This window comes from Macaca fascicularis, chromosome 15 (genome assembly GCF_037993035.2).
Source record: "Macaca fascicularis isolate 582-1 chromosome 15, T2T-MFA8v1.1".
NCBI classification, from domain to species: Eukaryota; Metazoa; Chordata; class Mammalia; order Primates; family Cercopithecidae; genus Macaca; species Macaca fascicularis.
In genome coordinates this window covers 121,214,941-121,240,106 of record NC_088389.1, presented here as the reverse complement: position 1 = coordinate 121,240,106, position 25,166 = coordinate 121,214,941, and the positions used below count along the sequence as shown (strand labels likewise).

At 46.5% G+C, this 25,166-nt stretch overlaps 1 protein-coding gene and 1 long non-coding RNA gene across 5 annotated transcripts in view; one reads left to right on the top strand and one right to left on the bottom strand.

The window, feature by feature from the left end:
* The window catches only part of LOC102144838 (uncharacterized), a 114,790-nt gene extending 95,508 nt beyond the window's left edge, over window positions 1-19,282 (top strand). The window contains exons 5-6 of the long non-coding RNA XR_010581644.2: window positions 6,075-6,182; window positions 18,959-19,282. This is a non-coding gene — a long non-coding RNA (uncharacterized lncRNA). The remainder of the gene's footprint in view (window positions 1-6,074; window positions 6,183-18,958) is intronic.
* Window positions 11,508-25,166, bottom strand: part of SYK (spleen associated tyrosine kinase) — a 128,304-nt gene continuing 114,645 nt past the window's right edge. For all 4 annotated transcript variants that reach the window (XR_012424875.1, XM_074017831.1, XM_045372991.3 and 1 more), the window contains one exon: window positions 11,508-11,844. Coding sequence is in view for 3 of the 4 variants with exons in the window: in XM_074017831.1 (XP_073873932.1) it covers window positions 11,814-11,844 (31 nt within the window). In the remaining variant the exon portion in view is untranslated. The remainder of the gene's footprint in view (window positions 11,845-25,166) is intronic.

Genomic DNA, 25,166 nt, shown 5'->3' with positions numbered 1-25,166 from the left:
AAATAAGCAGCAGGTTGGATTTGGCCCCAAGATATGGTTTGCCAACCCCGATCTAAATTACTCAGCAATCCTGTTTTCTATGAGAGAAAGAACTTGATAGAATTGTGCACTAATTGTTCTTTCATCTTAATGCAGTATTTGATTTAAACACTTGTTAAAGACGGTTTTTAATTGCCATTTTTAGTAAATGCAATGCATTATAATTTAATATCTTTCTAATTGGCTAAAAACAGGAAAAGGCAGCCTCAAATCTTTCCTACCAGGTAAGGCATTTGGGTTTTTAAAAATTAATTAATACATTTTAAATTCACAAATAATAATTGTGCATATTTATGCAGCACACTGTAATGTTTTGATCCATGTATACATTGTAGAAAGGTCAAATCAAGCTGATTAACATATCCATCATCTCACCAACTTTTCTATATATATCTTTTTTGTGGAGAGAATGTTAAAAAATCTATCCTTTTAGCATCTGCTCTTTTGAGTCCGATTTGCTGCCTGAGTAACTGCATCGGAAATTTCTAATGGAGCCGCGCAGTGGGTGAGTCAGTCTCTAATTATTCTTTCTGTTTTTGTTTGCACTCTGAGGACAGTGTGGACTTTCGGGCTTGTCACCCACTCTCTTTATATCCACCAGTCCTGCACTTTTCACGGTCGCCACCTACACAGTTCGAAGGTATGCTCAGGGTGCCAATCAAATGTCACCAAAGCAGAGCAAAATCCTGCCTGAACCTTCATGAGGAGAGTTGTGTTTAAGCCCAAAGCATGGCACTCCTCATTTGGCATCGATACTTACATCTAAGCTGAGCGTTTTTAGAGAAAGAAAAGACAGCCTCTGTTGTCAGGATGTGGTCAGTGCAGTGTACAGTTTACAGCATTTGCGTGGGGGTAAAAAATCATTGCCATAAACCTTGGATGAAGTGGTATAGGGGAAAGTTCTTAGCATCAGCAGGTTGGTAAAGAAAGTCAGTAACTAACATTAGAGAGAGCTTGCCGCACCCTCAGAACTGCTCACTGAGAACTGAGCAGTGAGGTTGGGGGCAGGCAACTCATGTACAGGTCTTCGAGCACTGTGACCTTGGGCAAGTCATTACGTTTTCTCTGAGTCTCTCTTTTTGTAAAATGTGAATATGATGGATTGACTGCAAAAATGTCCCCACTTCCCATCCCTTCCCTGTGACCTTTCCAGTGTGACTCTTCAGCTCTTCCTGCTAAGAGGCAGAGTCTAACTTCCCATCCCTCGAGATGGGATGCTTTGTGGCTCACTTTGTCTAACAGGATGTGTAGTTCTGAGACAGGCCTCCTGAACCTGGTGCCCTTTGCCGGCTCTCACTCCTTGGTCTCTGCCTGCGAACAAGTCTGGGCTGGTCTGCTGGGAGAGGAGACGGTGTGTGGAGGAGAGCAGAGGCGTTCCAGCTGACAGTGAGCCACGTCACCAAAGCACACCCTCTCGCTGACCCCCAGCTTCCCAGACAGGTGCGACATGAGGGAGCCCAGCCCAAACCGCAGTAACAGCCCGGCTGCTTTCAGTCAAAATTGCTGATCAACTGAATCATGAGCTAAATAAGTGGTTGTCTGAAGCTAGCAAATTTGGGGATGGTCTTTGCAACAATAGCTGTTACAGGGGTGCTGACTCTGGCTGTATCTCAGAATGTTGCAAGGAGCAAACGAGGCCATGTGCGTTAGAAGCTTTGTGAATCCTAAGTAGTACACAAATATAAGCTGCCCACCGATTGCATAAGTTTCTATCAGTATTGAGACCAAGCGGAGGATGCAAATCAATATAAACAGCCCGTTCACCCTGCCACCTCAATACATGCAGGAACTCGCTTCTGTCTTCCTGATATCTCAGCCATGTGCGATTCTCTCCAGCTTCACACACTCATCACTTGTGCACCCACCCCATGTTTACTGGCCACCTACAGCATGCCAGGAACAGTTTTTGACGCTGGGGATGTTAAGGTAGGCGGGGTAGAGAAGCAAATCCATAAATGACTAAAACAGGGAAAAATAGTGACGTAAAAGGTGATGCAGAAGACAAGTGTTATGGGCAGAATGTTTGCTGCCCCCCCTCACTCATATGTCGAAGCTGTAACCCCCGGTGTTACTACATTTGGAGATAGGACTTGTGAGAAGGTGACAATGGTGCAATTAGGTTGTAAGGATGGGACCTGATCCCACAGGACTGGTGCCCTTATGGAAAGAGGAAGAGACACCAGCACTCGCCCCCTTTCTCCCTTTACCCTATGTGAGCACACAGTAAGAAGGTGGCCATCTGCAAGCCAGCGAGAGAGCCCTCACCAGAACCGGCCCTGCCAGAACCTTGGTCTTGGACTTCCGGCCTCCGGGGTTTTGTTGTGGCAGCCTGAGCCTACTGAGACCATCAATGCAGGGAGAGGCAAAGGAGTCATGGGGTAGCTTCTTTAGGTCAGGTGGTCAGATGACCATGAGGTGAGGAGAAATGAAGGAAAGAAGCCAAATAAAATCCACGGGAAGAATGTTCCAGAAAGAAGGACTGGCAGGGCAAAGGCCCGGTGGCAGGCCCAGCTGGGGTGCACTCTGATGGCCAGGGAAAGCGGTGGATTTTATTCTCCAGGTAACAGGAGCCCACAGGAGCATCTGAGGGAGGAGTGCTAGGATGGAATTTATGATAGGCCCTTCTGGCTGCTGTGAGGAGCCAGAGAGGAAGCCTGGGTGCCCTTTAGGAGGCTGCTGTGGTTGTCCGTGGGAGAGATATAGGTGTGGTTTTAAGATGGAGAAAGCAGGTCAATTTGGAATAGGTTTGAAGGTGGCTGCAGCAGGTTCTGTTGAGGTGTATTTTGGGATATAAGAGGAAGAGAGGAATTGAGGATGGTACCTCTTTTCATGATGTATACATAAGGCTATCAGAATACACAGGGCTTTTGTGGGTCCTAACCATGGGCTCTTTAACACCTCGAGGATGGTAACACCAAAAGTTGGGAGCTGCTGAGCTCCTTGGGGTCCTGGTACTCTGTCATTGACTGGTGCAGCAGGTAGTGTTACTTACTTACTTAATTTTTACTGCCAGAAATGGTGCCACATCCTACTAACATCATTGCCCTTAATACATGGAAATAGGGTGAAGAGATTTATATGGGCATTGATGATCTACTGCCATGCAAAAAGTTACCCCTAAACAGTTTCTACGGGTTAGGAATTTGTGATCAGCTTGGTTGGGTGCTTCTGTCTCAGAATCATGCAATTGCAGTTGGATGTCAGTTGGGGATGTGGCTCATCTGAAGACTCCTCTGGGGCTGAGGATCCACTTCCAATGTGACTTGCTCACGTGACTGGCACATTGATGCTGGCTGCTGCATGAGGGCCTTGGCTCCTCTCCTTGTGAACCTCTCCACAGAGCTACTTGAATGTCCTTATGACATGGCGGCTAGCCTCCTCAGAGTAAGTGATCCAAGAGACCAAGGTGGGGGCTGCAAGGCCTTTTATGACCCAGCCTTGGAGGTCACACACCATCATCCTGCTACATGCGATTTGTCACAGTAGGCCAGCCTCAATTTAGTGCAGGAGCAAATACCAAGAGGCAAAGTGATCACAGCATACTCTGATTTGCCTAAAAGGCAAATAACATTGTCACCACTGGCTGGAAAGGCACTCAAGTGACTTGTCTATGGTGTGATTTATCCCCGGGTCACCCGCAGGGCTGGATTTGAGTCAGACCACCTGAGTCCAGTGCTAGCTCTTCCCACTTGGGAGAGGCATTTAGCCTCTCAGGGTCCTCGTCTGTGAAATGGGCTCTGACTCCTGCCTTGTGGTGTGATGTGAGATTTGGGCCAATTGCTGACACAAGCTGGTGCCTGATAAGTGTTCTTCACTTCCCTCCTCTTAGCCAACTCCTGTTTGCTGTGCAGCACACGCTTGAGCACAAGTCTTTGAAATGAGTACTTTGATTACTATAGACCGTTTAGTAACCTTTGCACCTTGTCTATGTGGAGATTGAATGGATGGATTCTTTTCTTGGCTTTGTCTGACACCCCTGGAATGATAGGCACTAGAGAGAACATCACTCAGATCTACACATAGGCACGCTGGGCACGTGCGTGGCTGCAGGTTCAATACAGGCTAGCTCTGATTTTTGCCAACTTTCAGATATGTGTACAGATTAGATGTCAGTTACATAATTTGGTTTAAATTATTTGCAATCAGCTTTACACTGTAGATAAACTGGGAGCCACCGATGCTGTTGGTCTTAACCTGTTCTATAAATTAGTTTGTAGGTCAGGGTAAACGATGACTCAAAATCTTGTCTCGGGTGGGCATTAGGTAAGTTTCTTTAGAGCAATGTCATTAGTATCTCGTTCACATGGGAGGATGTTTTTAGACACGTTGGTTTGGCTTGTGTGGGTGAGATGGGGAATAACATTATTTCCCCCCAGTCTACAATGCCAGAATGGGTCCATTTCAATGAAATGCAACTTCTGGGTGGCCAACTAAGCTTAAATAGAAGTCAGCCGCACGCTGCCCGCCACCCTACCCTTGGGCCCTGGCTACTCTCATTTCGACAGCCTCATAAAACTGCAACAGGGGACAAACAAGATCTAATTGGCACTTTTGGTTTCACAGTGAATTGGTTGTGCTCGATACGGCTGCCGATAAGAATTCAGATGAAACATTCTGAAACCATCTGCATGAAGCCTTGATGTTCCTGCCAAGTATACTCATGGATCTAAAGATAAGCTATCTGATCCAGTGGCCTTGGCCATCCTAATTTACTTAATTATACAGTTGAACTCATTGTCAGACATGGGTGCAGTGATGTGAAGGCTGCCGTGGAGTGATTCACATCGCTCGTGAGTTGGGTAATAAGTGGTTCTGTGCTGCAAGCTTGGGGTCTACAGAGTCTGGTTACAACAGGCAGGTGTCTTCATCTTATGAAAAGGTCAGTATCGCGCTCCCTCTTTTCTTTAACTATTATTTAACTCAAAAGCTACCTCTCAGTAGAATACTTGAAGTTAATTGAATTACTGTGTTGTGGTCGGCTCTGCTGCCATAACAAAGTACCACACGCCGGGGGCTCAAACAACAGAAATGGTTTCCTACAGTTCCTGAGGCTGGAAGTCTGAGATCAAGATGTTGGCAGGGCTGGTTCTCCTGAGGACTCTCTCCTTGGCTTACAGATGGTGTCTTGTCTCTATGTCTCTTTATATTGCCTTTCCTCTGTGTGTGTGTCCTAATCTCCTCTTCTTATAAGGGCACCAGGCCATCCTACAGACTTCATTTTAATGTAGCCCACTCTTTAAAGGCCCTGTCTCCAAATACAGTCACATTTTAAGGTTCTGGGAGTTAGGACTTCAATGTATGAACTTTTGGGGGGACACAGTTCAGCCCATAGCACTCTGCTTAATCCATCCCAGCACTATATTTCAACCATGCAGAAAAACTTTTAGAATCTATTATTTGAACACGTAGTAAGGCTATTGCCTCCATATGATTTGGTTTCTGATAGGTCCTGTAAATTAGCTTGTCCTGAGGTTAGGAAGAGATGAATTCTGGCAAGATCCCAGAGAAAGGGATCCCTGAGTGGGCAGGCCATACCTGCGCTAAAGTCTATGTGTGTCCAACCTCAGCATTCATACGAATAATTGGGAACCGTGTTAAAGCACAGACTCCTGGGCCACCCCTATTGTTGCTGCTTCAGAAGCTCTAGCGAAGGGTTCTGAAATGTGCATTTCCAGCGAGTTCTCAGATGCTGTGATAAGGGCCCACTACCCTGAGTAATACTGGGGTAATTCATGCCAAAGAACCAGGCAACAACCCAGCAGAAGGAGCCAGGGGCAAGAGGGTCTTAAACAAGGGAAAGCAAGTGACTCTGTCTTCCTCAGGCACTGACTTTATAGCTGAATGCTTTGTAACAATTGTTAGGAAAGGAGGACAGCATGAGGGAGTTCTAGTAGATGCTAGGCACTGAGCAGAGTTTAGCACTGGCCCTTCAGCACCTGCCATGACAACTACAGAGTCATCAGACTGTCAATTATTTACAAGGTGGAACATCCTTCAGTCTTGGTGGACAGTAAGCTTCAGTTTACTCTCTCCAGGTTTGGGAGATTGTGGGGGCTCCGCACTCTGACAGCAGAAGGAACATGGACCAAACCCCACCCAGGACTTTCCCTCAGAGGTCTGCTCTGCTCCACCTTTGCTTGAAGGTAAGATTTTGGGAAAATCTCCTCCCCCTCTGAACTCGAGGGTGCCCATGTGTTTATCTCCAGATGCAGCTAATATCACTCATGGAATTACAGCCGACCCTTTAACAACATGGGTTTGAATTTTGAGGGTCCAGTAATATGCAGTTTCTTTTCTTCACGCAAATGTGGGTAGCCGAGAGACAACGGAATTCAAACTTGTCCACTGTTTTCAGGAATTGAAGGGTGAGTTAGGAAGAGAAAAGTGCCCTTTCTGTGTAATCTGACTAGAACGTTGTAAAGCTATAAAACAAGGTGCTCTGTTATCACCAAAGTGAGGAGAAAATCCAGCGACTCCAGGTTCACCTCCCCCATTGGTGACTCCAGGTTCACATTGCGCACCAGAGGCACCAGGTTCAATCTTCCCCACCAGAGACACCAGGCTCATCATCCCGACCGGTCACACCAGGTTCACCTTCCCCACCAGTGACTCAAGGCTCACCTTCCCCATCCATTTCCACCTCCCCCACTGGAGACACCAGGTCCACCTTCCCCATCCAGGTTTACCTTCCTCACCTGGGACACCAGGTTCACCTCACTGCAGGTTCAACCTCCCCACTGGTGACTCTAGGCTTACCTTCCCCACTGGAGATACCAGGCTCAACTTCCCCACCGGTGACAGCAGGCTCACCTTCCCCTCCAGTGACACCAGGTCCACCTTCTCCACCAGTGGCATCAGTGACATGGGGCCCCACTCCCCACTGTGACACTACTGACCACTTACCCACCAGTGTCACAGGCTTCCCTTTTCCAGAATTGGCCCAGGCCTTCCTTGCCCACTGCAGTGAAACGGCAGAGCGCCCTGGGCAGCCCTTCCCATCACTACTTCCCTAGGCTCCCCTTAGAGACCCTGCTAAGCGATGGCCCCACTCACAGAAGTGTCCCAGTCACTTGCCCGAGATTCTTCCATCCTTCCCATGGATGACCCTGACTCTAGAAGAGAGAACATTGTGAGCTAGACAGTTCTGTCCAAGCCATCCCCAGTAGGGGCTGAATGTCCAGTCTAGCATGTGGAGGGAAGTTATTTATCAGAGGACGGCACAGGCGGCTCAGTCTGTGTTGCTCTGTGGTTCTCGGCATCAGGACCACGTGCCAAGAACCACAGAGCAACACAAATGCCGAGGTCTTTGAGCTTCCTCACTTCCCCTGGGGGTGGGTGGTGTCTTAGTCTTTCCCATCCACTTTGCAGCAGGGTCCGATCCAAGTGGGAGGAACCTGAGGATAATCAAAACCCTCTACTGATTCCCTGCAAACCCGGCCTTGACTCCTAGTCCCCCGGGCTGGTATCCAAACCCTACTCTGCATCATTGCCTGAGGGTTTTCCTGGGTGTCTCGGGAGCTTGTGCACGTGTGCAGGTGACCCAGAAGTACCAGCTGTGTAATGCACCAAAGACATCCTCAGCCGAGGAGTCATGAGGGAGTAGATAACTCCAGATTCCCATCTTATGGTAGGATGATTTGGGGCAGAGTCCAGGTCACGACTTGGAAGGTCTCCCAGGGACTGAGCCCAGTTGCCCCAGCAGTGACCTGTTCCTGAGTGTACCCTTTGTGGCATCCTTTCCATCCCTGTCTTGCATTTCCTCTTCCTGCTTGGGCTTCCCAGATCACCGCCCAAGTAAACCACCTGCTCTTGAGTCCTTGTTGTAGCATCTGCTTTGGGGGACACCTAAACCAAGATGAAAGCTAGGTCTGGGGCTCTGGAGAAGGCATGTAGTCAGTGTCCAATCAGTGTTAGCAATTATTGCCATCACTGCATTCTGGAAATGCCTTATATCGTAACATGGTTAGTTTCATAACACGGTTGTAGAAAATTCCAAAGAAATGTAAGGACCTGATTCCTGGATGGATTTTATACTTAAACTGTGCTTGTACCTGTCTAATGCTTAATTCTCCAAGATCTGAGAGACCTCACTCTCCTTGTGTAAACCACCTGCCACCTGTCGCTATGAGTCACTGCCCCATGGCTCGTGTGGGATGTGGTTAATGTTGTGGCACCATGACAACAGCACATCTCGGTCATGCTCAGTGGAAAAGCCTTCGAGGTGGAACAATGCCCGACTCACAGTCAGCATGGGGGGCTCCCCAGTTAGTGTCCATGATGTCGTTCCGTGGTTTTGTTCCCAGGAGAGGTACACAGAGATGCTTATAGCCTTGTTATTGCAGAGCTAACTTTTATTGAGTGCTTGCTTCTCAGGCAGCTAAAGTGCTGAAGGCCTTCATGAAGATTATCTCTTAATTCTCACAATCCTTCCCTAGCGTTTAGTAGAAGAGGAAAGCAAGGCTTAGGGAAGCCAAATACATTGCTTACTGAATTCAAGTTTCCAACGAAACCTCTTTCTCCTGGTTCCGTCCCCACAGTCTTTGGTTCCCACTGACGTCTAACACACATTGGCATTTGCACACACACACAGACATCCTCACTTTCTCTCTCACATCCCTTTAGACACTAAGAAGGGAGTTTTTGGCTTACAACGGTTATGTTCTGAATTATTCCCGCTTTCATTCTTGAGTCATGCTGCTTGATTTTGGAGATGTTATACCAGAATTCAGTGGAACTTGGGGGCAAGAAAATAACACAAGGGCAGTGAGACATGCCATCCTAGCAGAGCGCCAAGGACAGGGTGAGCAAGGGGCTGCCCTGGTGCAGGCTAGAAGGGGGTTCATCATCTGTGGGGGATTTTAAAACAATAATAAAACCAAGCACCAATGAGCCTGCTCTTTATTGTCACTGCACACTAGGAATTCCTCACAATGTCAATCATGACATACTCTTTTCCCCCAGAATCTTTTCTGGTGATAATTCTGAACAACTGCTGCAGTTACCCAAGCTTCAGCAATCGGTACATGAGCTCCAAGTGAGCACGTAGTCAGTCCTGATCGTTTAATAAACACCGTGTCAGTTCAGAGAACTCCCAGCAATACGGTCACGTCTGACACACATGGACTGAGCTTCCACAGGTGCATCGTGAGAGACGTTTATCAGGGCCCTGGATCATTCGAGCTCGCTCCAGGCACTGCTGGGGTCCTCAGCCCTATGGAGCGACACATTCTTGTTCCTGCATGGAGGCAGCAGCAGCGACCGCACAGTGAAGGTAAAGATGAAGAAACACGTTGGAGTTCCTTCAGTGTGACTTGGAATCTGCGTTTGTGTTTAAAATTCCAGACAGTGACATAGGGTTAGAACTGTGAGGTGCACCATTTTTATTGGGTAAGTTCAGATTTCAGCTCATGCATATTTGTTTCATGTCGTGATTGTTACTAACAATAATTTTGTCTTATAGAAGAGAGGAGTCTTGGCAGTGATCTGCTCAGGGTGTCAAATATGCGAGGTCTGTCGGCTACATCACACTATAACTGGGGCAGAAATTCAGGCTCTTTTTGGGTTTTGTTTTTGCATACAGTTGTCCTACACCTGAAAAGCAGATGGTATATTACACATACTGTTACGTTTTCTCTTGCCAAGGTGCAGATGTCCTTTGTGTGTTGTTCAACCCTCACAATGTGTACTTTATGGAAAGCGTACATCCCAGTCAAGCCCATAGGAAAGGCATTACCCATTGACCTTTCTGAAATATTCTGCCCCCGTGATTCTAGCAATACCAGAATGACTGCTTGAGAATCTCTAGCCTGGCATCTCCAGGCCCCTGGCTTTCCTCTGTGCTGGAGACCATAGTGCTCCACAGGATACTCCTTTATGGCTGGCACCCACATCCCCCTCCTGATGGAGCAATGATGCTGGAGTCTGTAGCTGAACCCTCCCTGGGGGTCTGTCCTCAGCCAGGGTCTACTCCATCCTTGAGCTGCCCCCATCCAATGGCTGGTTTAGGAGGTGCACGAAGGTCTAGCTTGGTGCATTAGGACAAGCATGAAGTACCCCCAGCTGAGCCTTTCCTTGGGCCTCTACACCTCAAATTCTCCTGCTGTCCAGTCCTGCCTCCTTACTCCCTACGGGGATTGACCCTGGGGGCACTCCAAGTCTACTGCCTATGCACAAGTCAGGGGCTGTTCCTGGAAACTCTGTTATGACACATCCCTTCTCCCCAAACCTACACCTTGCGTAGATTTGGCTTTCTGGCCAGTGCCCTCTTCCCCAAATGCACCTGTAGGTCCCCATCTTGGTCCCTGTAGCAATCAGTGTTGTGCATTAAGTGTGTCCTTCTGGGCTTGTGGGAGGCTTTTGTTCCTGGCCCCTGTGTCTGATAAGCTGGGGACACATATAACATGTGTCAGTTCCAAGCGAACTGTTGGTTACAGCAGCACCATACTGAACATCTGACTGATACAGCTCCTTTGGGTTAGAACCTCCCTCCCTGCATTTTCTGGCCAGTTTTACCTTCCAAATTCTGGACAAAATGCAGCCATCTCTGTAGACCTCAGAATCCAGTTGGGATCCAGTGTTCATCTTTGTTCTCTTGAAGTCCATCTTCCCCGGGAGACCGACAATGTCTTCAGGATAGAAAGTGCATCTTAGTGACCCTCCGTCCCTCACAAGGCCTTGGTCTGAGTAGAGAGGTAATGCTTGCTGAGAGGACGGGGGCTCACGAGGACCTGAGTGAGGTGCCCAGGATAGATGATGAATAGGCACTGGTGATGTCAGTGTGCCAATAGGAGAGCCATTCCTGACACCGATGCTAAATATCACACGTCACGTTCCTTTCATCAGCCATAGAGCAAAATCCCTGCACTCTCACTCACCCACTGAACACCCCACATTCTTAGATAAAAGAATGATTTAAGTGGGTCTGCAGTATTCTGTAACATATTGTTCTCGGCACCATATGCTTAATACTGATAGCCGGTGTTTGCTCGCAGTTACTTCTGCAGGCTCATGTGTTGAGCAAACATCAGTATCCTGGGGCCCAAATACTGCTGAAAGCAACTGAAAATATGGCAATGACTACCATGAATATCAGTCCTAATGAACTTCCCATTGTATCCAGAGTACCAATACTGTCATTTCAGCGGCTCGGCGTGGGTCTCAAAGGGCACATCTACTATCCCTGCCCTCTGCAGAGGCTCAGGGAGGTTGACCGCCTGTAGGGGAACCACGGCTGGAATGGGACACCCGCTGTGGGATTCTCACAGAGCAGCGTCCTGCTGCGGGGTAATCGCCCTTTCCTGCCTCTCTTGCCGCTCTTCTGCCTCTGCCATTACTGGTCCTGTTGTCTGACTCACTTACAGTATTTCGAGGAGGACCCTGAGGGCTTCCTTCTTCATTCTGTTCCTGAATTATTTCCCCCAAATTATTTCAGATTATGTATTTACTTTTAATTATCTTTATATTGATCATTTGTTCTCAAACTCTGTTATATTGATTTATTTTAGCCTTGGTATTTTTATAACACCACTTAAGCCTCAGCTGTCTGGCCAGTTAAATGAAACGAATCATATCAAGCAAGCACACGCTGATCTGTAGGTCTGCCTCCTCACACACCTGCCGTGGGGCAAGAATTGGGTTCCAGCCCCTGATCGGCACAGGAGTGCACAAGCGGTCTCCCATGCAGGCAGCTTCTGTGACTTCACAATCAAAGATGTTTCCGAGGCTGAAGATTCTCCCTTGACCTCAGCATCCTCCTTCACCTACTGCAGGGGCGACTACTGCCCAGTACAGGAGCTGGAGGAGATCCTGCAGGCAAAGAAGAGAGACAAGTGCAGTCCCATGAGATCCGGAATGCTTATGGTCTACCCCAAAGTCAATCAACACCAATTCTGGTTTGGAAATCAACGCATCTGCACTCTGAGTTGCATTGGATCCTGGCGGACCAGAGCTCTGCACGCTTTCTACTCTCCAGCCTGTGTGCAGAAGTTGTAATACGAAAAATGACATTCTCCAAACTCCCTTGCAGCTAGATTCTGGGCCTGATTTTATTTGATTTTGACTAGGTGCACGTCCTTGCCATTTACAGGACAGAAGGGAGTGGGGGCTGTGCGTTGCCGTGTCTGCCGTTTCCATCGTGAAGCACAGTGGAGAGGTCCTGGTTTTCTGCAGCAGTTTTAGCAAGAGGTCCTGATTTCTGGGCAGTGGCTCTGTGAGTGTGAAGAGCAGGGCTTGGAGCAGTCGTTTTACTCGTGAGCAAGTTGCAGCCACTCATAGTTCTGGGTCTCTTTTTGATCCCTAGCTCCTAAGGTGAGGTATTCCTGAAGCATTTGGTTGTGGCTGGTTTTCCGATTTCCTAATTATAATAAAGGTGGGTGATCTGAGAGCAAGAGGAAGCCCAGCATCCTTCCTCCCCACCCCACTGTCTAATTTCTTGCTGGAAGCACCATGGGTGCAGTCGTCTGGCACGTCCACTAGGCTGCCTAGAGTAGCTCTTTGCGCAATGGAACTCAATCTTGAGTGCATAAATGATGCATCCATCTGGAATTCTCTTCAAAAGAGCTGCATATCTCATGAGTTAGTAAGTCTCTATGCGCAACAGGTCACAATAAATTGGAAGTGCTAGTGTTGGGATATTGGGATGATAGGAATTTCTTCATTGGCTTTAAAAAAAAACTCCTGGAAGGTGAGTGTTAGGTGGAATCAGATTTGCTGTCCTGCCCCAGAAATTCAGCCTCTCTTTCTCTTTTCTCTCCTCTGTATTAGATTATTTTCTAACTACAGTACAAAGGCAGCCCATGGATTTAATTACTTGGAACCATATTTCCTTTCATTAAAGGGATTTACTTTAAGTCCTAACCAAGTTCGACATTCAGCCTATCTACTTTAAATAACAAGTGATTTTCTGTGTTCTCCAAGCTTACTACAATAAACATGTTATTTTCAGGTTTTAAGTGTAAAAGTTTAACATAACCTCTATTCACCCCCTGCTTCCCAAGAAGGAAATATTTTTGCATATACAATTATACACAAGCATATTATTTTGTTTTACTTTATCTTTACACAAGTAGGACTTGAGAAAGCTTACTATTCTGTAACTTTTAGCTCTTCTTTAGCACTTCGGTAACTTTTAGTACATCTTGGACTTCTTCGCTTAGCAGGACAGACGATGGAAAGCCATCAGAATAGCAAGGATGTATTGAGCATTTCTCATGTGCTGTGTGTTAAATTAGCCCTGTAAGTGGATTGATACCTTTGATCTACACAGCAGATAGGAAGTCAGCGCTTTCTAAATCAATCCTGCTCTTGGAGAAGGTTATGCATGTAAACCCCCCTGGACCTCCTCCTCACACTGTAACTCCCTGTGATAAAGCCAACTCCTGCTTTATAACAAATACTCATATCTATTTGGTAAGTCCCTTCTCATCTCTTTTCTTGTTTAGACTTTCTCCAGCTCCATTACAGGGACATATTAAAAGATTCTATTAGTGCTTAGGATATAGAGTACATATGGACAACTTTATACTATTATGCCTTTTATTCAAGAAAAAGATTTTTATATATTGAAAGAGAGACTGGGTCAAAGACGCCTCTGGGTATGTTGTTGGCTCCTTTCAAGTACTTCTTATGGCTGTTAGCACAGAGACAAAATTCCTGCCTCTGTGCCAGGTTTTTGCCGTATGTCCAGCTTGTCTCATCCAGTATGGGCACATGGCCCTTCAGTTCTTTGAACAAGAAGGCTCCACGCCACCACAGCACAGGCCTTTGGACAGTGTTCTCTCGGTCTGGGATGGGATGCTTCCGCCCTCTACCCGAACAACTCCCACACGCCCTTCAGATCCCAACCTGAAGACTGTTTCTTCAGAATGCCTTTCATGGCATGGACTGGCATTACCAAAATTTTTCTGTCATTTTGACAAAAGAAAAACTACATACAATAATTTTATCTACATTTCTTTGTGTTTGAGTTGAACATGTTTCTTGTCCATTTTTGTTTCCTCATAAACAACTGGTTGGTACTTTTAGATCATTTTTATGGAGTTGTTCCTTTTTATTTATTCACAGGAACTTTTTTATATTAAAGAAATTATTGGTCTTATTTCTTCTATATACCTTTCAGTTCAAATACCAGTTGGTTAGTTGACTTTTACATTTGCTTAAGGCATTTTTCTTTCTCAAAAGGTACTGGTTTTTATGTAGTCAGAGTCATTAATCCTTTCTTTTAATGTTTTTGGATTTTGTGTGGAACTAAGAAAAGGCTCCACTTCTCCAAAGTTAGTAGTAGAACGGGGCACCAGTTTTGTATTTTCTGCCAAATGACTATCTAGGTGAGCCAAGATGAGATACTGATAAGCCATCTTTTCTAAGTGATTTTTGTTTTTTGTTTTCTTTTTTGAGACAGAGTCTTGCTCTGTCACGCAGGCTGCAGTGCAGTGTCACGATCTCAGCTCACTGCAGCATCCGTCTCCTGGGTTCAAGCAATTCTCCCTGCCTCAGCCTCCCGAAGAGCTGGGATTATAAGCATGCACCACCACTTCTGGCTAATATTTGTATTTTCAGTAGAGATGGGGTTTCACCATGTTGACCAGGCTGGTGATTTTTAAATGGCAGCTTAGTCTATACTCTTAGTTGGTTTCTGTTTATTTCTGTACTGCATATTATTTCTTTGATGTGTGGTCTAATTCTGTTCCATTATCAGACTATTAAAACTAATGATGCTCTAGAACAGACATTGGCAAACTCTTGCTGGAAAAGACCAGATGGTGAATCTATCAGACTTTATGGGCTTCATAGGGTCACACACAGGTTTTTAAAAACAATGCTTTAGAGCCAGGCATGGTGACTCACATCTGTAATCCCAGCACTTTGGGAGGCTGAGGCAGGCGGATCATAAGGTCAGGAGATCGAGATCATCCTGGCTAACACGGTGAAACCCCATCTCTACTAAAAATACAAAAAACTAGCCGGGCAAGGTGGTGGGTGCCTGTAGTCCCAGCTACTTGGGAGGCTGAGGCAGGAGAATGGCATGAACCTGCGAGGCTGAGCTTGCAGTGAGCAGAGATCACACCACTGCACTCCAGCCTGGGTGATAGAGTGAGACTCCGTCTCAAAAAAAAAAAAAAAAAAAAAAAAAAAAAAGCTTTAAAATTGCAAAAAACATTATTTGTTCATGGCACATACAGAAACAGCCCAGGAGCTGGCTTGGTCAATTCCTGCTTTATAACAAATACTCATATCTATTTGGTAAGTGCCCTGTCATCTCTTTTCTTGTTTAGACTTTCTCCAGCTCCATTACAGGAACATATTAATAGATTCTATTAGTGTTTAGGATATAGAGTACATAGGAAGAATGGACAACTGCATAATATTATGCCCTTTATTCAAGAGAAAGATAGAGATTTTTATATATTGAAATAATCTTCTTTTATGTTCACACTGGGGACTTAACATTTCCTTCTCATCACGTGTTCATATTTCTTAAATTTATTCCTAGGACTTTGGTTTTTTAGTGTTATTCTGAGTGACATTTTCCTTCCATTATATTTTCTAAAGAGTTGTTATTTGTCTATCAAAAAGGTATTTATTTTACATTAATTTTGTAAGAGCTGCCTTTTATTATTATTATCTCTTAGTGTTTCTAATTGCTTTTCAGGGTTTTCTTTCGGCTTTAAGTATATCGCCCACAATGAATAATAGTAAGCCTTCTCTTTTCCAAAACCTATGTTTCTTACGCTATGATCCTGTTTTATCACACTGGTTAGCACTTCCTGAATGACATAGTGAAACTGAGCATCTTTGTCTTATTCCTGCAAGGCCTGGACCTGCTGCCCTGGATGAAGCCCAGCCTCAGGGGTGAGGCTGCCCGACAAGCTCCCGACTCAGAGGGATCCACAGCTTTAGTTGTCATTGATGTCGCTGTTGGCCCAGGAGTGAGCTGGTACCACCTAATACCCCTCAAGAGGAGACCTAGCCTCCTGCATGAGAATGGAGCATTCCTGGGAGATAGCGTCTCCCTGAACACAGACGGGACCTGGCAGCGAGGACCACAGGGCCTGACCCCTGTGAGCCAATGCCTCCAGAACCTGAGACTTCCAGTCATTGTCCATTGAGGGATGGACTGACTCACATCTCAAAATTCAACCAGATTTCCAGTTGGAGGCCAGGGGAATCTGGAAACATTAATTGCCTCCTCCATTAAACAGATGCATTTACTTTTGTGTTTATTGAATTAATTTACAAAATGCTGCTGTCTTGAGGGAAGCATTCCCTGGAGCTTGCAAATACCAGCTAATACCACGTAGTTAACATGCACTCAACAGAAGCAGTAATGTCAGGGTTATATTAGCACCAACCAAAGAATACAAACATCCAGACTTTTGAAATCTCCAACCTCCAAGACCTCCGTGATTTACTGTCTTTTAGGGTTCAATCTAGATAGGGAAATTGGATTTCCTGTCAGAAGTTTCTGTGCAGCACATTCCTGAACTTCCTTGAATGGTTTGACGTCTTTCTGAGGTTTCTGGCGTCAGCCTCTAGGGCCGACTGCTACCACCTTGAATCCAAGGGGATTGTTTTGGAGGAGAAGAAGGGGAACCTAGTTGCATCTTCCTGGTAGTGGGACAAGTTAGTCTAATGTGTTTTTCACAGTCTTCTAGATGGGAGAAACGCCTGTGGAGCCCAGCATCCAGGTGTTTCTGAAATTGCTTCCAGTGAATGAAGGCATTTGCCTACCTCCACCATCCCAATCATGCCTACCCACTCTTTCCTCTTCTGATGAGATCTTTCAGCAAATCAAGGCTGGGGCTTGGTGAGTAACTTCCCAAGCATCACCAGCTCTCTGTATTTTAAGGTCTCTGTCCACACTGCCTGCCCTGAAAGGAAGAGAAGCTGGACAGTACCCAAGGAATCTAGAAACAACCTTTTCCTCTGCTCCTGTGCTATCTGGGTAAACTGATCAAACAGCACATTTTCTGAGGCTAGATTTGTTTCATTTCTTTCTTTTTAGTTGTTGAAAGTTTGGTGTGGCTTTTGTTCTGACTTACTTTTACACTTTTTTTATTATTGACACATGATACTGTATGTGTAATTTTTTTTTTTTTTTTTTTTTTTTTTTTTTTGAGAAGGATTCTCACTCTGTTGCCTAGGCTGGAGTGCACTGGCACGATCATGGCTCACTGCAGACACTACTTCCCAGGCTCAGGTCATCCTCCCACCTCAGCCTCCTGAGTAGCTGGGACTATAGGTGCATGCCATCATGTGTAGCTGATTTTCGTATTTTTCACAGAAACAGGGTTGCATCATGTTGCCCAGGCTGGTCTTCAACTCCTGGGCTCAAGCTATCCATTTGCCTTGGTCTCCCAAAGTGCTGGGATTACAAGCATGAGTCACCACACCCATCCTGATGGTTTAGTACATGTGTGCATTGTAGAATGATTAAATCAAGCACATTAGTATATCCATCATCTCACATACTTGTCATTTTTCCTAGATGAGAACATTTAATATCTACCTTTTAAAAGCAATTTAAAAAAAAAAGCAATTTTGAAATATATAATACATTATTATAACCAGAGTCACCATGCTGTCCAATAGATCACTAAAACAATTCCTCCTGTCTAACTGAAACTTTGCACTCTCTGACCAGCATCTCCTTTTCTCCGTCCCCCCTTCCTCATTTGTTGCTTAAATTATTTGGACAATAGCAGCTGCTTTGGCCTGAAAATACCTTCGGAAGCCTCGTGCCTCACACTAATTAGTAAGAATAAGTACAGGACACCATGTGACTGCCCCTCAGCAGTGGAATGTATAACCAAGTCCTGGTCTGTTCCCACCAAGGAATGACTACAAGACGGTGACATGATAATCTACGATGGTCTGAGATAATGTGTATGAGAATCTTGCAAAGTAAATTGAGCCAAAGAAGCTGGACAGAATAGTACAAATTGTAGTATTCCATTTATACAAGGTATAAAATCCAGTGGAACTAGGCTGTGCTGTCAGAACTCAGGATAATGCTGGGCCCAGTCATGACCGGGAAGGGGTATGTGGTGTGCTTCTATGTGTAGTGTGGGTGACCCACTGTTCTTGTTCGGAGGCTGGATACGTGGACATGCTCAGTTTGTGAAAATTCAACAAACTGTACGCTTAGGAAAGGTGCTGCATTTATGTGTGTGTACGTGTGTTTATATACCTTAAATGTGTATATAAAAAATTATATACCTTAATTTTTTTTTTTATTTTGACGGAGTCTTGCTCTGTCACCCAAGCTGGAGTGCAGTGGCTGATCTTGGCTCATTGCAACCTCCACCTCCCAGGCTCAAGCGATTCTCCTGCCTCAGCCTCCCGAGTAGCTGGGATTACAGGCACACGCCACCAGGCCCAGTTAATTTTTGTCTTTTTTTTAGTAGAGATGGAGTTTCACCATGTTGGCCAGGCTAGTCTCAAACTCCTGACCTCAAGTGATCCACCCACCTTGGCCTCCCAAAGTGCTAGGATTACAGGCATGAGCCACTGTGCCTGGCCCTTAAATTTTTTTGAGATGGGCTCTTGTTCTGTTGCCCAGGCTGGAGTATAGCGGCATGATCATATCTCACTGCAGCCTTGACTTCCTGGGCTCAAGCAATCTTCCTACCTCACCATAAATTTAAACATGAAGAAGAGCAATGACAGTTCTGCTATGGGGCATGCAGACATAAAGCTCCAGTGGGCCTTCTAAAGGCAGAGCCATCTTCAGAAACCACCACCCTTGGCCCACAGCACTTCCCTCGCTGCCCTGTGCTCTGGTCCCTATGCCCCTTCCCAGGGAATGGGAGTGTTTCACTCAGGGATAGGAGGACCTGGCACTTGGCGGAGGCCACTGGCCCTCGCCCTTGAACTGTAATGGGATCCCTAAGTGCTTTCCTTATGGTGTCATTGTTCTCAGGCTGCCAAGAGGACAACAGAAAAACATGTTGGTGTGGCGGTTGTTGTTTACAACATGAAGACTCCGGATTATCCAGAACAATGGGAACCCCCAAGAGCATGTGGGCTTTTGCAGAGGAGGATCCAAAGATTCTTCTAGAATGTATTCAAAAGGACAAGGAGATCAGAGAGATCAAAGACCTGAGGGGCAGTCCTTGGTCCCAGGGTCCTAGGAGGAGAGAACCCCTGGAAGAGGAGGGAACGTCGCAGAGCCAAGAAACAGGTTCCCAACTTGCAAACTTTTAAAAGTTATAATCCAGCAATTAAAAAGTTATTATTAATACACTTGATTCATGAAAAACTGACTTTTTCCTGAGGAAGAAATTCAATTTATCTCTTAGAAACTCTTTTTTTAAAAAAAATCCTCCCTAGACAAGAAGAAAAACCAATTCAAAACTTCCACTTCCTCATTTCTTTGCAGAATCTCAAGTGCCCTTAAGGAAAACACACACACACACACACACACACACACACACACACACAGACCTAGTTAAAAACAACAGGTATTTTCACACTGGTGCTGTGACCTATTTCTGGATCAGAAACTGGATTGCAGGTCCACAAAGCCATCTCCCCACCTGGTGTTTGTTCTGCACAGCGGTTAGGAAAGTACAGCCTCAGGGTCTAACAGAAAATGCATCTCTTCTTCTTTTTTATGATCGAATGCCATGAATTTACTAATTTATAGCATCTACTTTTGTATTACATACAGAGGCCAAGATTGGAGCTTAGCCCAATCTTTTCTGGAAATGGTTCTTTTGAAATCAGCAAGTCTACTTAAACAAAAGAAATATTCCTCTGCCTTCCCTGGTGACTTGCATCCTCATTTTCATTTGTAGCTTTCTTTTTCAAGACTTTGTTGGGAAGCCGGTAATGGGAGCTCTGTTCCCATTGAAGAGTGTGGTGGTGCATAAGTCCCGGTGAGTCTATCTGCCACGAGGACCGTTCCATATCTAGAACCATGACAAAACAAATATTTATGAAAGAATTTCAGAGAAGTCCAAATCTAGATGTCCTCATCACGGACAATACAGGAGCTTGAAATACCTGTGCAGATCACCTGGTTCACTAACTACTGAGACATAGGCTGTGAGGATCCAGGGTCGCCCAGCCCAGCAATCACAGGGAAGGCTCGCTGCATGGCGAGGCTGCAGAGGGAACACCAAGGGTCCAAGTGGGTACCTCTAGGGTTGCAGGGCGTCTCGGCCTCAATTATTGCCGTTCCACTGTGGATTTACACGCTGTATTTCCACAAATAAAATTTTATTTTACATTTATCTATGCTAAAAAGAGTTGAAAACCACTGATCTATTTGAGGCTCTTATTTTACCTGAGCAGAGAGAAACATGACCGGCCAGGGATTCTCCAACAGGAAGATACACAGATAGATGAAAGCTGTCAAACATGTGAGCAAAATGAATGTTACAGAACAGCGACATTCAGATTCAACGAACGGAACTTGTCCCTGCTCAAGGAAACAGCTACACACAGCAGTTTAAAGTTTTAAAGGTGATCATATTTAATACGTTTGAGAAGATTAGAGAATGTAAACTATCCATGAAACAAGAAGAGGCTTTTATGAAAAAGAACTATAAAACCTTGAAATTTAAAAGATGATTGTTAATGAAACCTAGCAAAACAGACACGATTGAAGAATAAACTAGTGATCTGAAAGACCAAGGGGTTCTTGTAGAATGTCATTCATGGGGACAAATAAATCCAGGTAAGAGACAATTGACACATGAGAGGGAGCTGGAAGTTTCTTTATGTATTTAGTAGGTGTTCCAGGAGGAGAGAACAGAGAGACTCGAGGGAGGAAAATAATTCAATAACTGATAGAAGAAAATTGATCAGAACTTTTCCAGTTCAAAAGCAGGGCCAGCTTCCTCGGTATGTGGCCCCTGTGGTCACGTAAGGCTCTACGCTCAGAAGGACTCTATGATGGTCTGATTCTCATCTATTGCCATCTTGAAATGCTTCATCATTTGATCTTTGAACTTGGGTTTTGTAAGTGAAGTCTAAAGGGGCCACAAACTGTGTGCATGTGCAGAGACACAGGTAATCTATGTGTCCCCGTTTCTGGCTGCTCCATTCACGTTTCTAAGGCCCATGCACACAGAATTCCAGTGGATTCCGGTGGAGTTCAGCGACACTGAAGGCGAGCAGAAGGTAAGCATGCTCTACCACTGAAGGAGGGGCATATGGAAGCCCCACAAAGTCACACACGATCTGTTGGAACCAGAACTTGTTTCAAACGCCTAAAGAAGGCAAAGGCCTTCTAAGAAACAGAACAATGAAGGCACCCTATCGCATCCCTTCTTACCTGGGCTACTTCCCAGTATTAGACAACCACGTGCTTTGAAAATGATGACATATGAGGAAAGATGAGGACAGAGCAACCCAGAGTTCCTGTCCTTTGGTGCTTTCTCCCTCATTAGTCAGCTGAAGGTAGACAGTGCTGGTGCACGTGCATGTAGCAAGAAGTAAAACACAAATAGTTGAGCTACTTTTGAGGAGCATTGTCACTGTTATGGTAAAAATGAAATACACATGTATGCTTGAGCCACAAACCATAACACAAACCATAACTTTAGTGATTCCTCTGTATTTGCATTTAAAACTATCATTGCACAAAGGATAAAATTCATGCTAATACTTTAAAATTTTAACTTTACTTGGAATGACGTTTCAATGACATGAAAAACACAGTACATCAAGAAAGAGACTCTGGAAGAGAGGAAAAAGCTGTATACTTTAGTATTGTTATGCCTTTTTCTTGCTTTTTGAACGGGAGTTCCACGTTTTAGTTTAGCACTGTTTTCTGCAGACCAGATAGCCAGTCCTATTTAAAAGGGCCCACCAATGCATGGCAGAATGCATTTTAAAAAGATTTATCTTCGAACTTCAAAGGTAAAGAGAAGTTTTTGAAGTTTCCAGAGAGAAAGAAGGGTTAATTTACAAGAAATGAAGTGCCTGGGGCAGCAATGTGGAGCTGGGTCAAGAGTGCTGCAGCTCTTTGAGCAAAGGGCACCCCAGACCGTGGCTGGCCAGGGCTTCTGTGTGGCTCAGGGCTTCTGAGTAGGCTCATCCCGTGTCTTCATGTGGTCTGGAAACCAAAGGAAGGAGGAGCGGACAGCAGCTGCGGGGCAGGGGTGGACTGGGCACACAGGGCTCGTTGTGAAATCCTGGGGCGTCTCCTGGGAGCTTGTCTGCACAGAGCTGGCAGGGCCAGTGCTGGAGCCAAGCCAGGTTCTAGGAACGTGCCCAGACACAGCTTGGCAAGGTGGTGGGCTGCAGCATGTGGGGACAGGAGGAGCACAATGTCCCTGAGCTCTGCTGCTCCAGGGCTGGGCTCCGCCGAAGAACCAGGAGGCTGGAAAAGGCAAGTGCGCCAGCGCTGAGGCACGCCCCGGGCTGCTTTCGAGGCTCAGGTTTCCTGTGTCAGTGGATGGGCAGGGCTAGCTCTGTGTGCTGTGGGTTTGTGTCCTGAGACAACACATGCAGATGCACACAGACACACAGATACATGCAGACACACAGACTCATAAGACCCACATGTACATACAGACACACAGATACCCAGATACACACGGATACACAGACTCATACAGACACATGTACATATAGACACACACACACAGACACATGCAGACACACAGACTCAGACACACCTGTACACACAGACACACAGACACGCAGACATGCAGACACACAGACTCATACAGACACACAGATACAGATACGTGCAGGCACACAGACTCATAAGACACACACATACATAGAGACACACAGACACACAGATACACGCAGATACACATATACATGGACATACACATGTACATACACACACAGACCCATACGGGGACACTTAGACACACAGACACACACACAGACATACATGCAGACGTATATACAGACACACACTCAGACACACAATGGAAAGTTTTTCCTTGGCCCTTCAAATACGGAAAAATCATCCAAACAATTCATTTTGGCTAAGCCAACTTGTGCCGGCATTAGGAGTCGGGAGCCAATGCAGGGAGTGCAGCTCTGCCTGCTGTCCTTCCCCCGACTGCCCTGGTAGAAGCACTGATGAGCACGGCAGCCAAGGCTGTCCAGGAGGGGCGCATAGAGCACAACGCTTGGACGGAGTCCAGCCAGCGAGGAGAGGCTGGCTGGGTCCCTCCCGGGGCCCCCAGACTGTTCCAGGACTGTGGGAGGCCCAAGAGGGGAACAGAGCGACCTGTTTCCCAACAACTGGCAGCCTCAGTGTGGTGGGGGTGTGGTGTTCTGGGCCCAAGGGAGAGGTCGTCAGCCACAGAAAGAGGGAAAACTGTGTGGGGGAAAGAGGCATGGGCTAAGGTTTCAGGCCCCAGGAAGGACTCGTTGGAACAGCACGGGCTGAGTGGGAGCCCACGCCAGGCCAACAGCGAGCCCCGGTGTGGGAGAGCGCCTTGCACAGCCGCCTTGTGAGGAGTCAAAGACGCGGAGGACCTGCTGGGAGAAATGAGCACAGGCAGGTCTCCGTGCGGCCGGAATTCTGTGCGTCCTGAGGATGCTTCATTTCCAACCGAGGGAATGCAAGTCCACAGAGGTTTCCAGAAGTCATCGACCATGGAATGGTTTCTCTCTTCCACTGAGCAGAACAGTCTGGACAATACCCATGTGAGAACACGGCAGAGGCTGGAATGGTCTTGGGGCAGTGGGGAGGCTCCGGCCTGGGAGGGTCTCACTCTACTGCACAGCACATGAAGCCCACCCTGCGAGGTCGACGGAGGGCTGAAGCTGAAAGCCCAGCAACAAAGGACGAGCACCCAGGCTGGGTTTGCCCCCTGGTCTCTTTCCTCAGTGTGGCTTCCTGGGTAGCAAGCACATGGCTGGGGGGATCCCCACGGCAGGCCTAGGCCAGGTGAGGCAAGTGGGTGTCCTTAAGTGACGCCCCAGCATCCCCTTCTCTCACCTCAGCCCTGGCCCTGGCTGAGGAGAACAGGTGGTCCTCAGCCATCTGGGGGCAATGGCAAGCCTGGAGTGGGGTCCGTGCAGATCACATAAGAACAGGGCTGAGGCACTGGGGATGTCCATGCAGCTCCGGCTTCCCAGGATGGGGATGGGGGTGGCGAAGGGCTCTCCATCCACAGGGACCCCTGGGCTGGGCCATGTAACTGTAGGGCATTGCCAGAACCAGGGTCACCATGGGCTGGGCACTCAGAGGCTGTTCCAGGCGGGAGTTCACACTCCTGGCCCAGGGCAGTGCCTGCGCTCCTTGGTACAGAGAACTCATGCCTTTCTAGAACAACTCGTGAAGGGTAAATAGCTACATGTGAAGAGGGACCCTATGCAGGGAGGACAGTGGTGGTCATCAACATTGACTTTTGTTGTTGTTGTTTTTTGAGATGGAGTCTCGCTCTGTTGCTTTGTTGCCCATGCTGGAGTGCAATGGTACAATCTTGGCTCACTGCAAACTCTGCCTCTTGGGTTCAAGCGATTCTCCTCCCTCAGCCTCCTGAGAGCTGGGATTATAGGTGTGTGCCACAGATGGCTGTGATATGGCTGGTTTCATACCTCCACAGTGAACTACGCACATGCGGTAACTGTGGCTCAGGTGGTACGGAGGGCACAGAGTGACACGCCTGTGGCCTCCCCATAGGTAAGAGGCTCAGGTCATCTGGCCACTAACTCCCACCCTCACGTATCTGGGTGCTTTGGTTCTATGGAACACATGTCCTGAAGAACCCATATTGGGCTTCTGTCCAGCGAGATTTCACACCCTGGGCATTGCAAATGACCATGGAAAAACGATGGCTGCTAAGAGTTATTCCTTATAGAGGCAAAGTGATGCGCAAATATTATAGCAGGTCAGTATTATTATTATCATCATCAATATCTTGTGCAGAAGAGGAAACCAAAGCTCAGAGAGGTTGAGCAACTTGTTCAGTTTCACACAGACAGTAAGAAACATTTTTAAAAGATCCTCAAATTGAGGTGCTCTAGGAATCCATGGACATAGTCCACCTTCCTGTAGCATCTGAAAAGCCACCAGGTGTAATATGGAGACAATGAAGGTTTGCTCTGTCTCCCTCCCCAGCCTATCCTACTCTCCTTTGACAGCCGTGGCCCTAACTCCAGCTCCAGCATCTCCAGTGATGTCTACATCATGACAAAACTGAAAG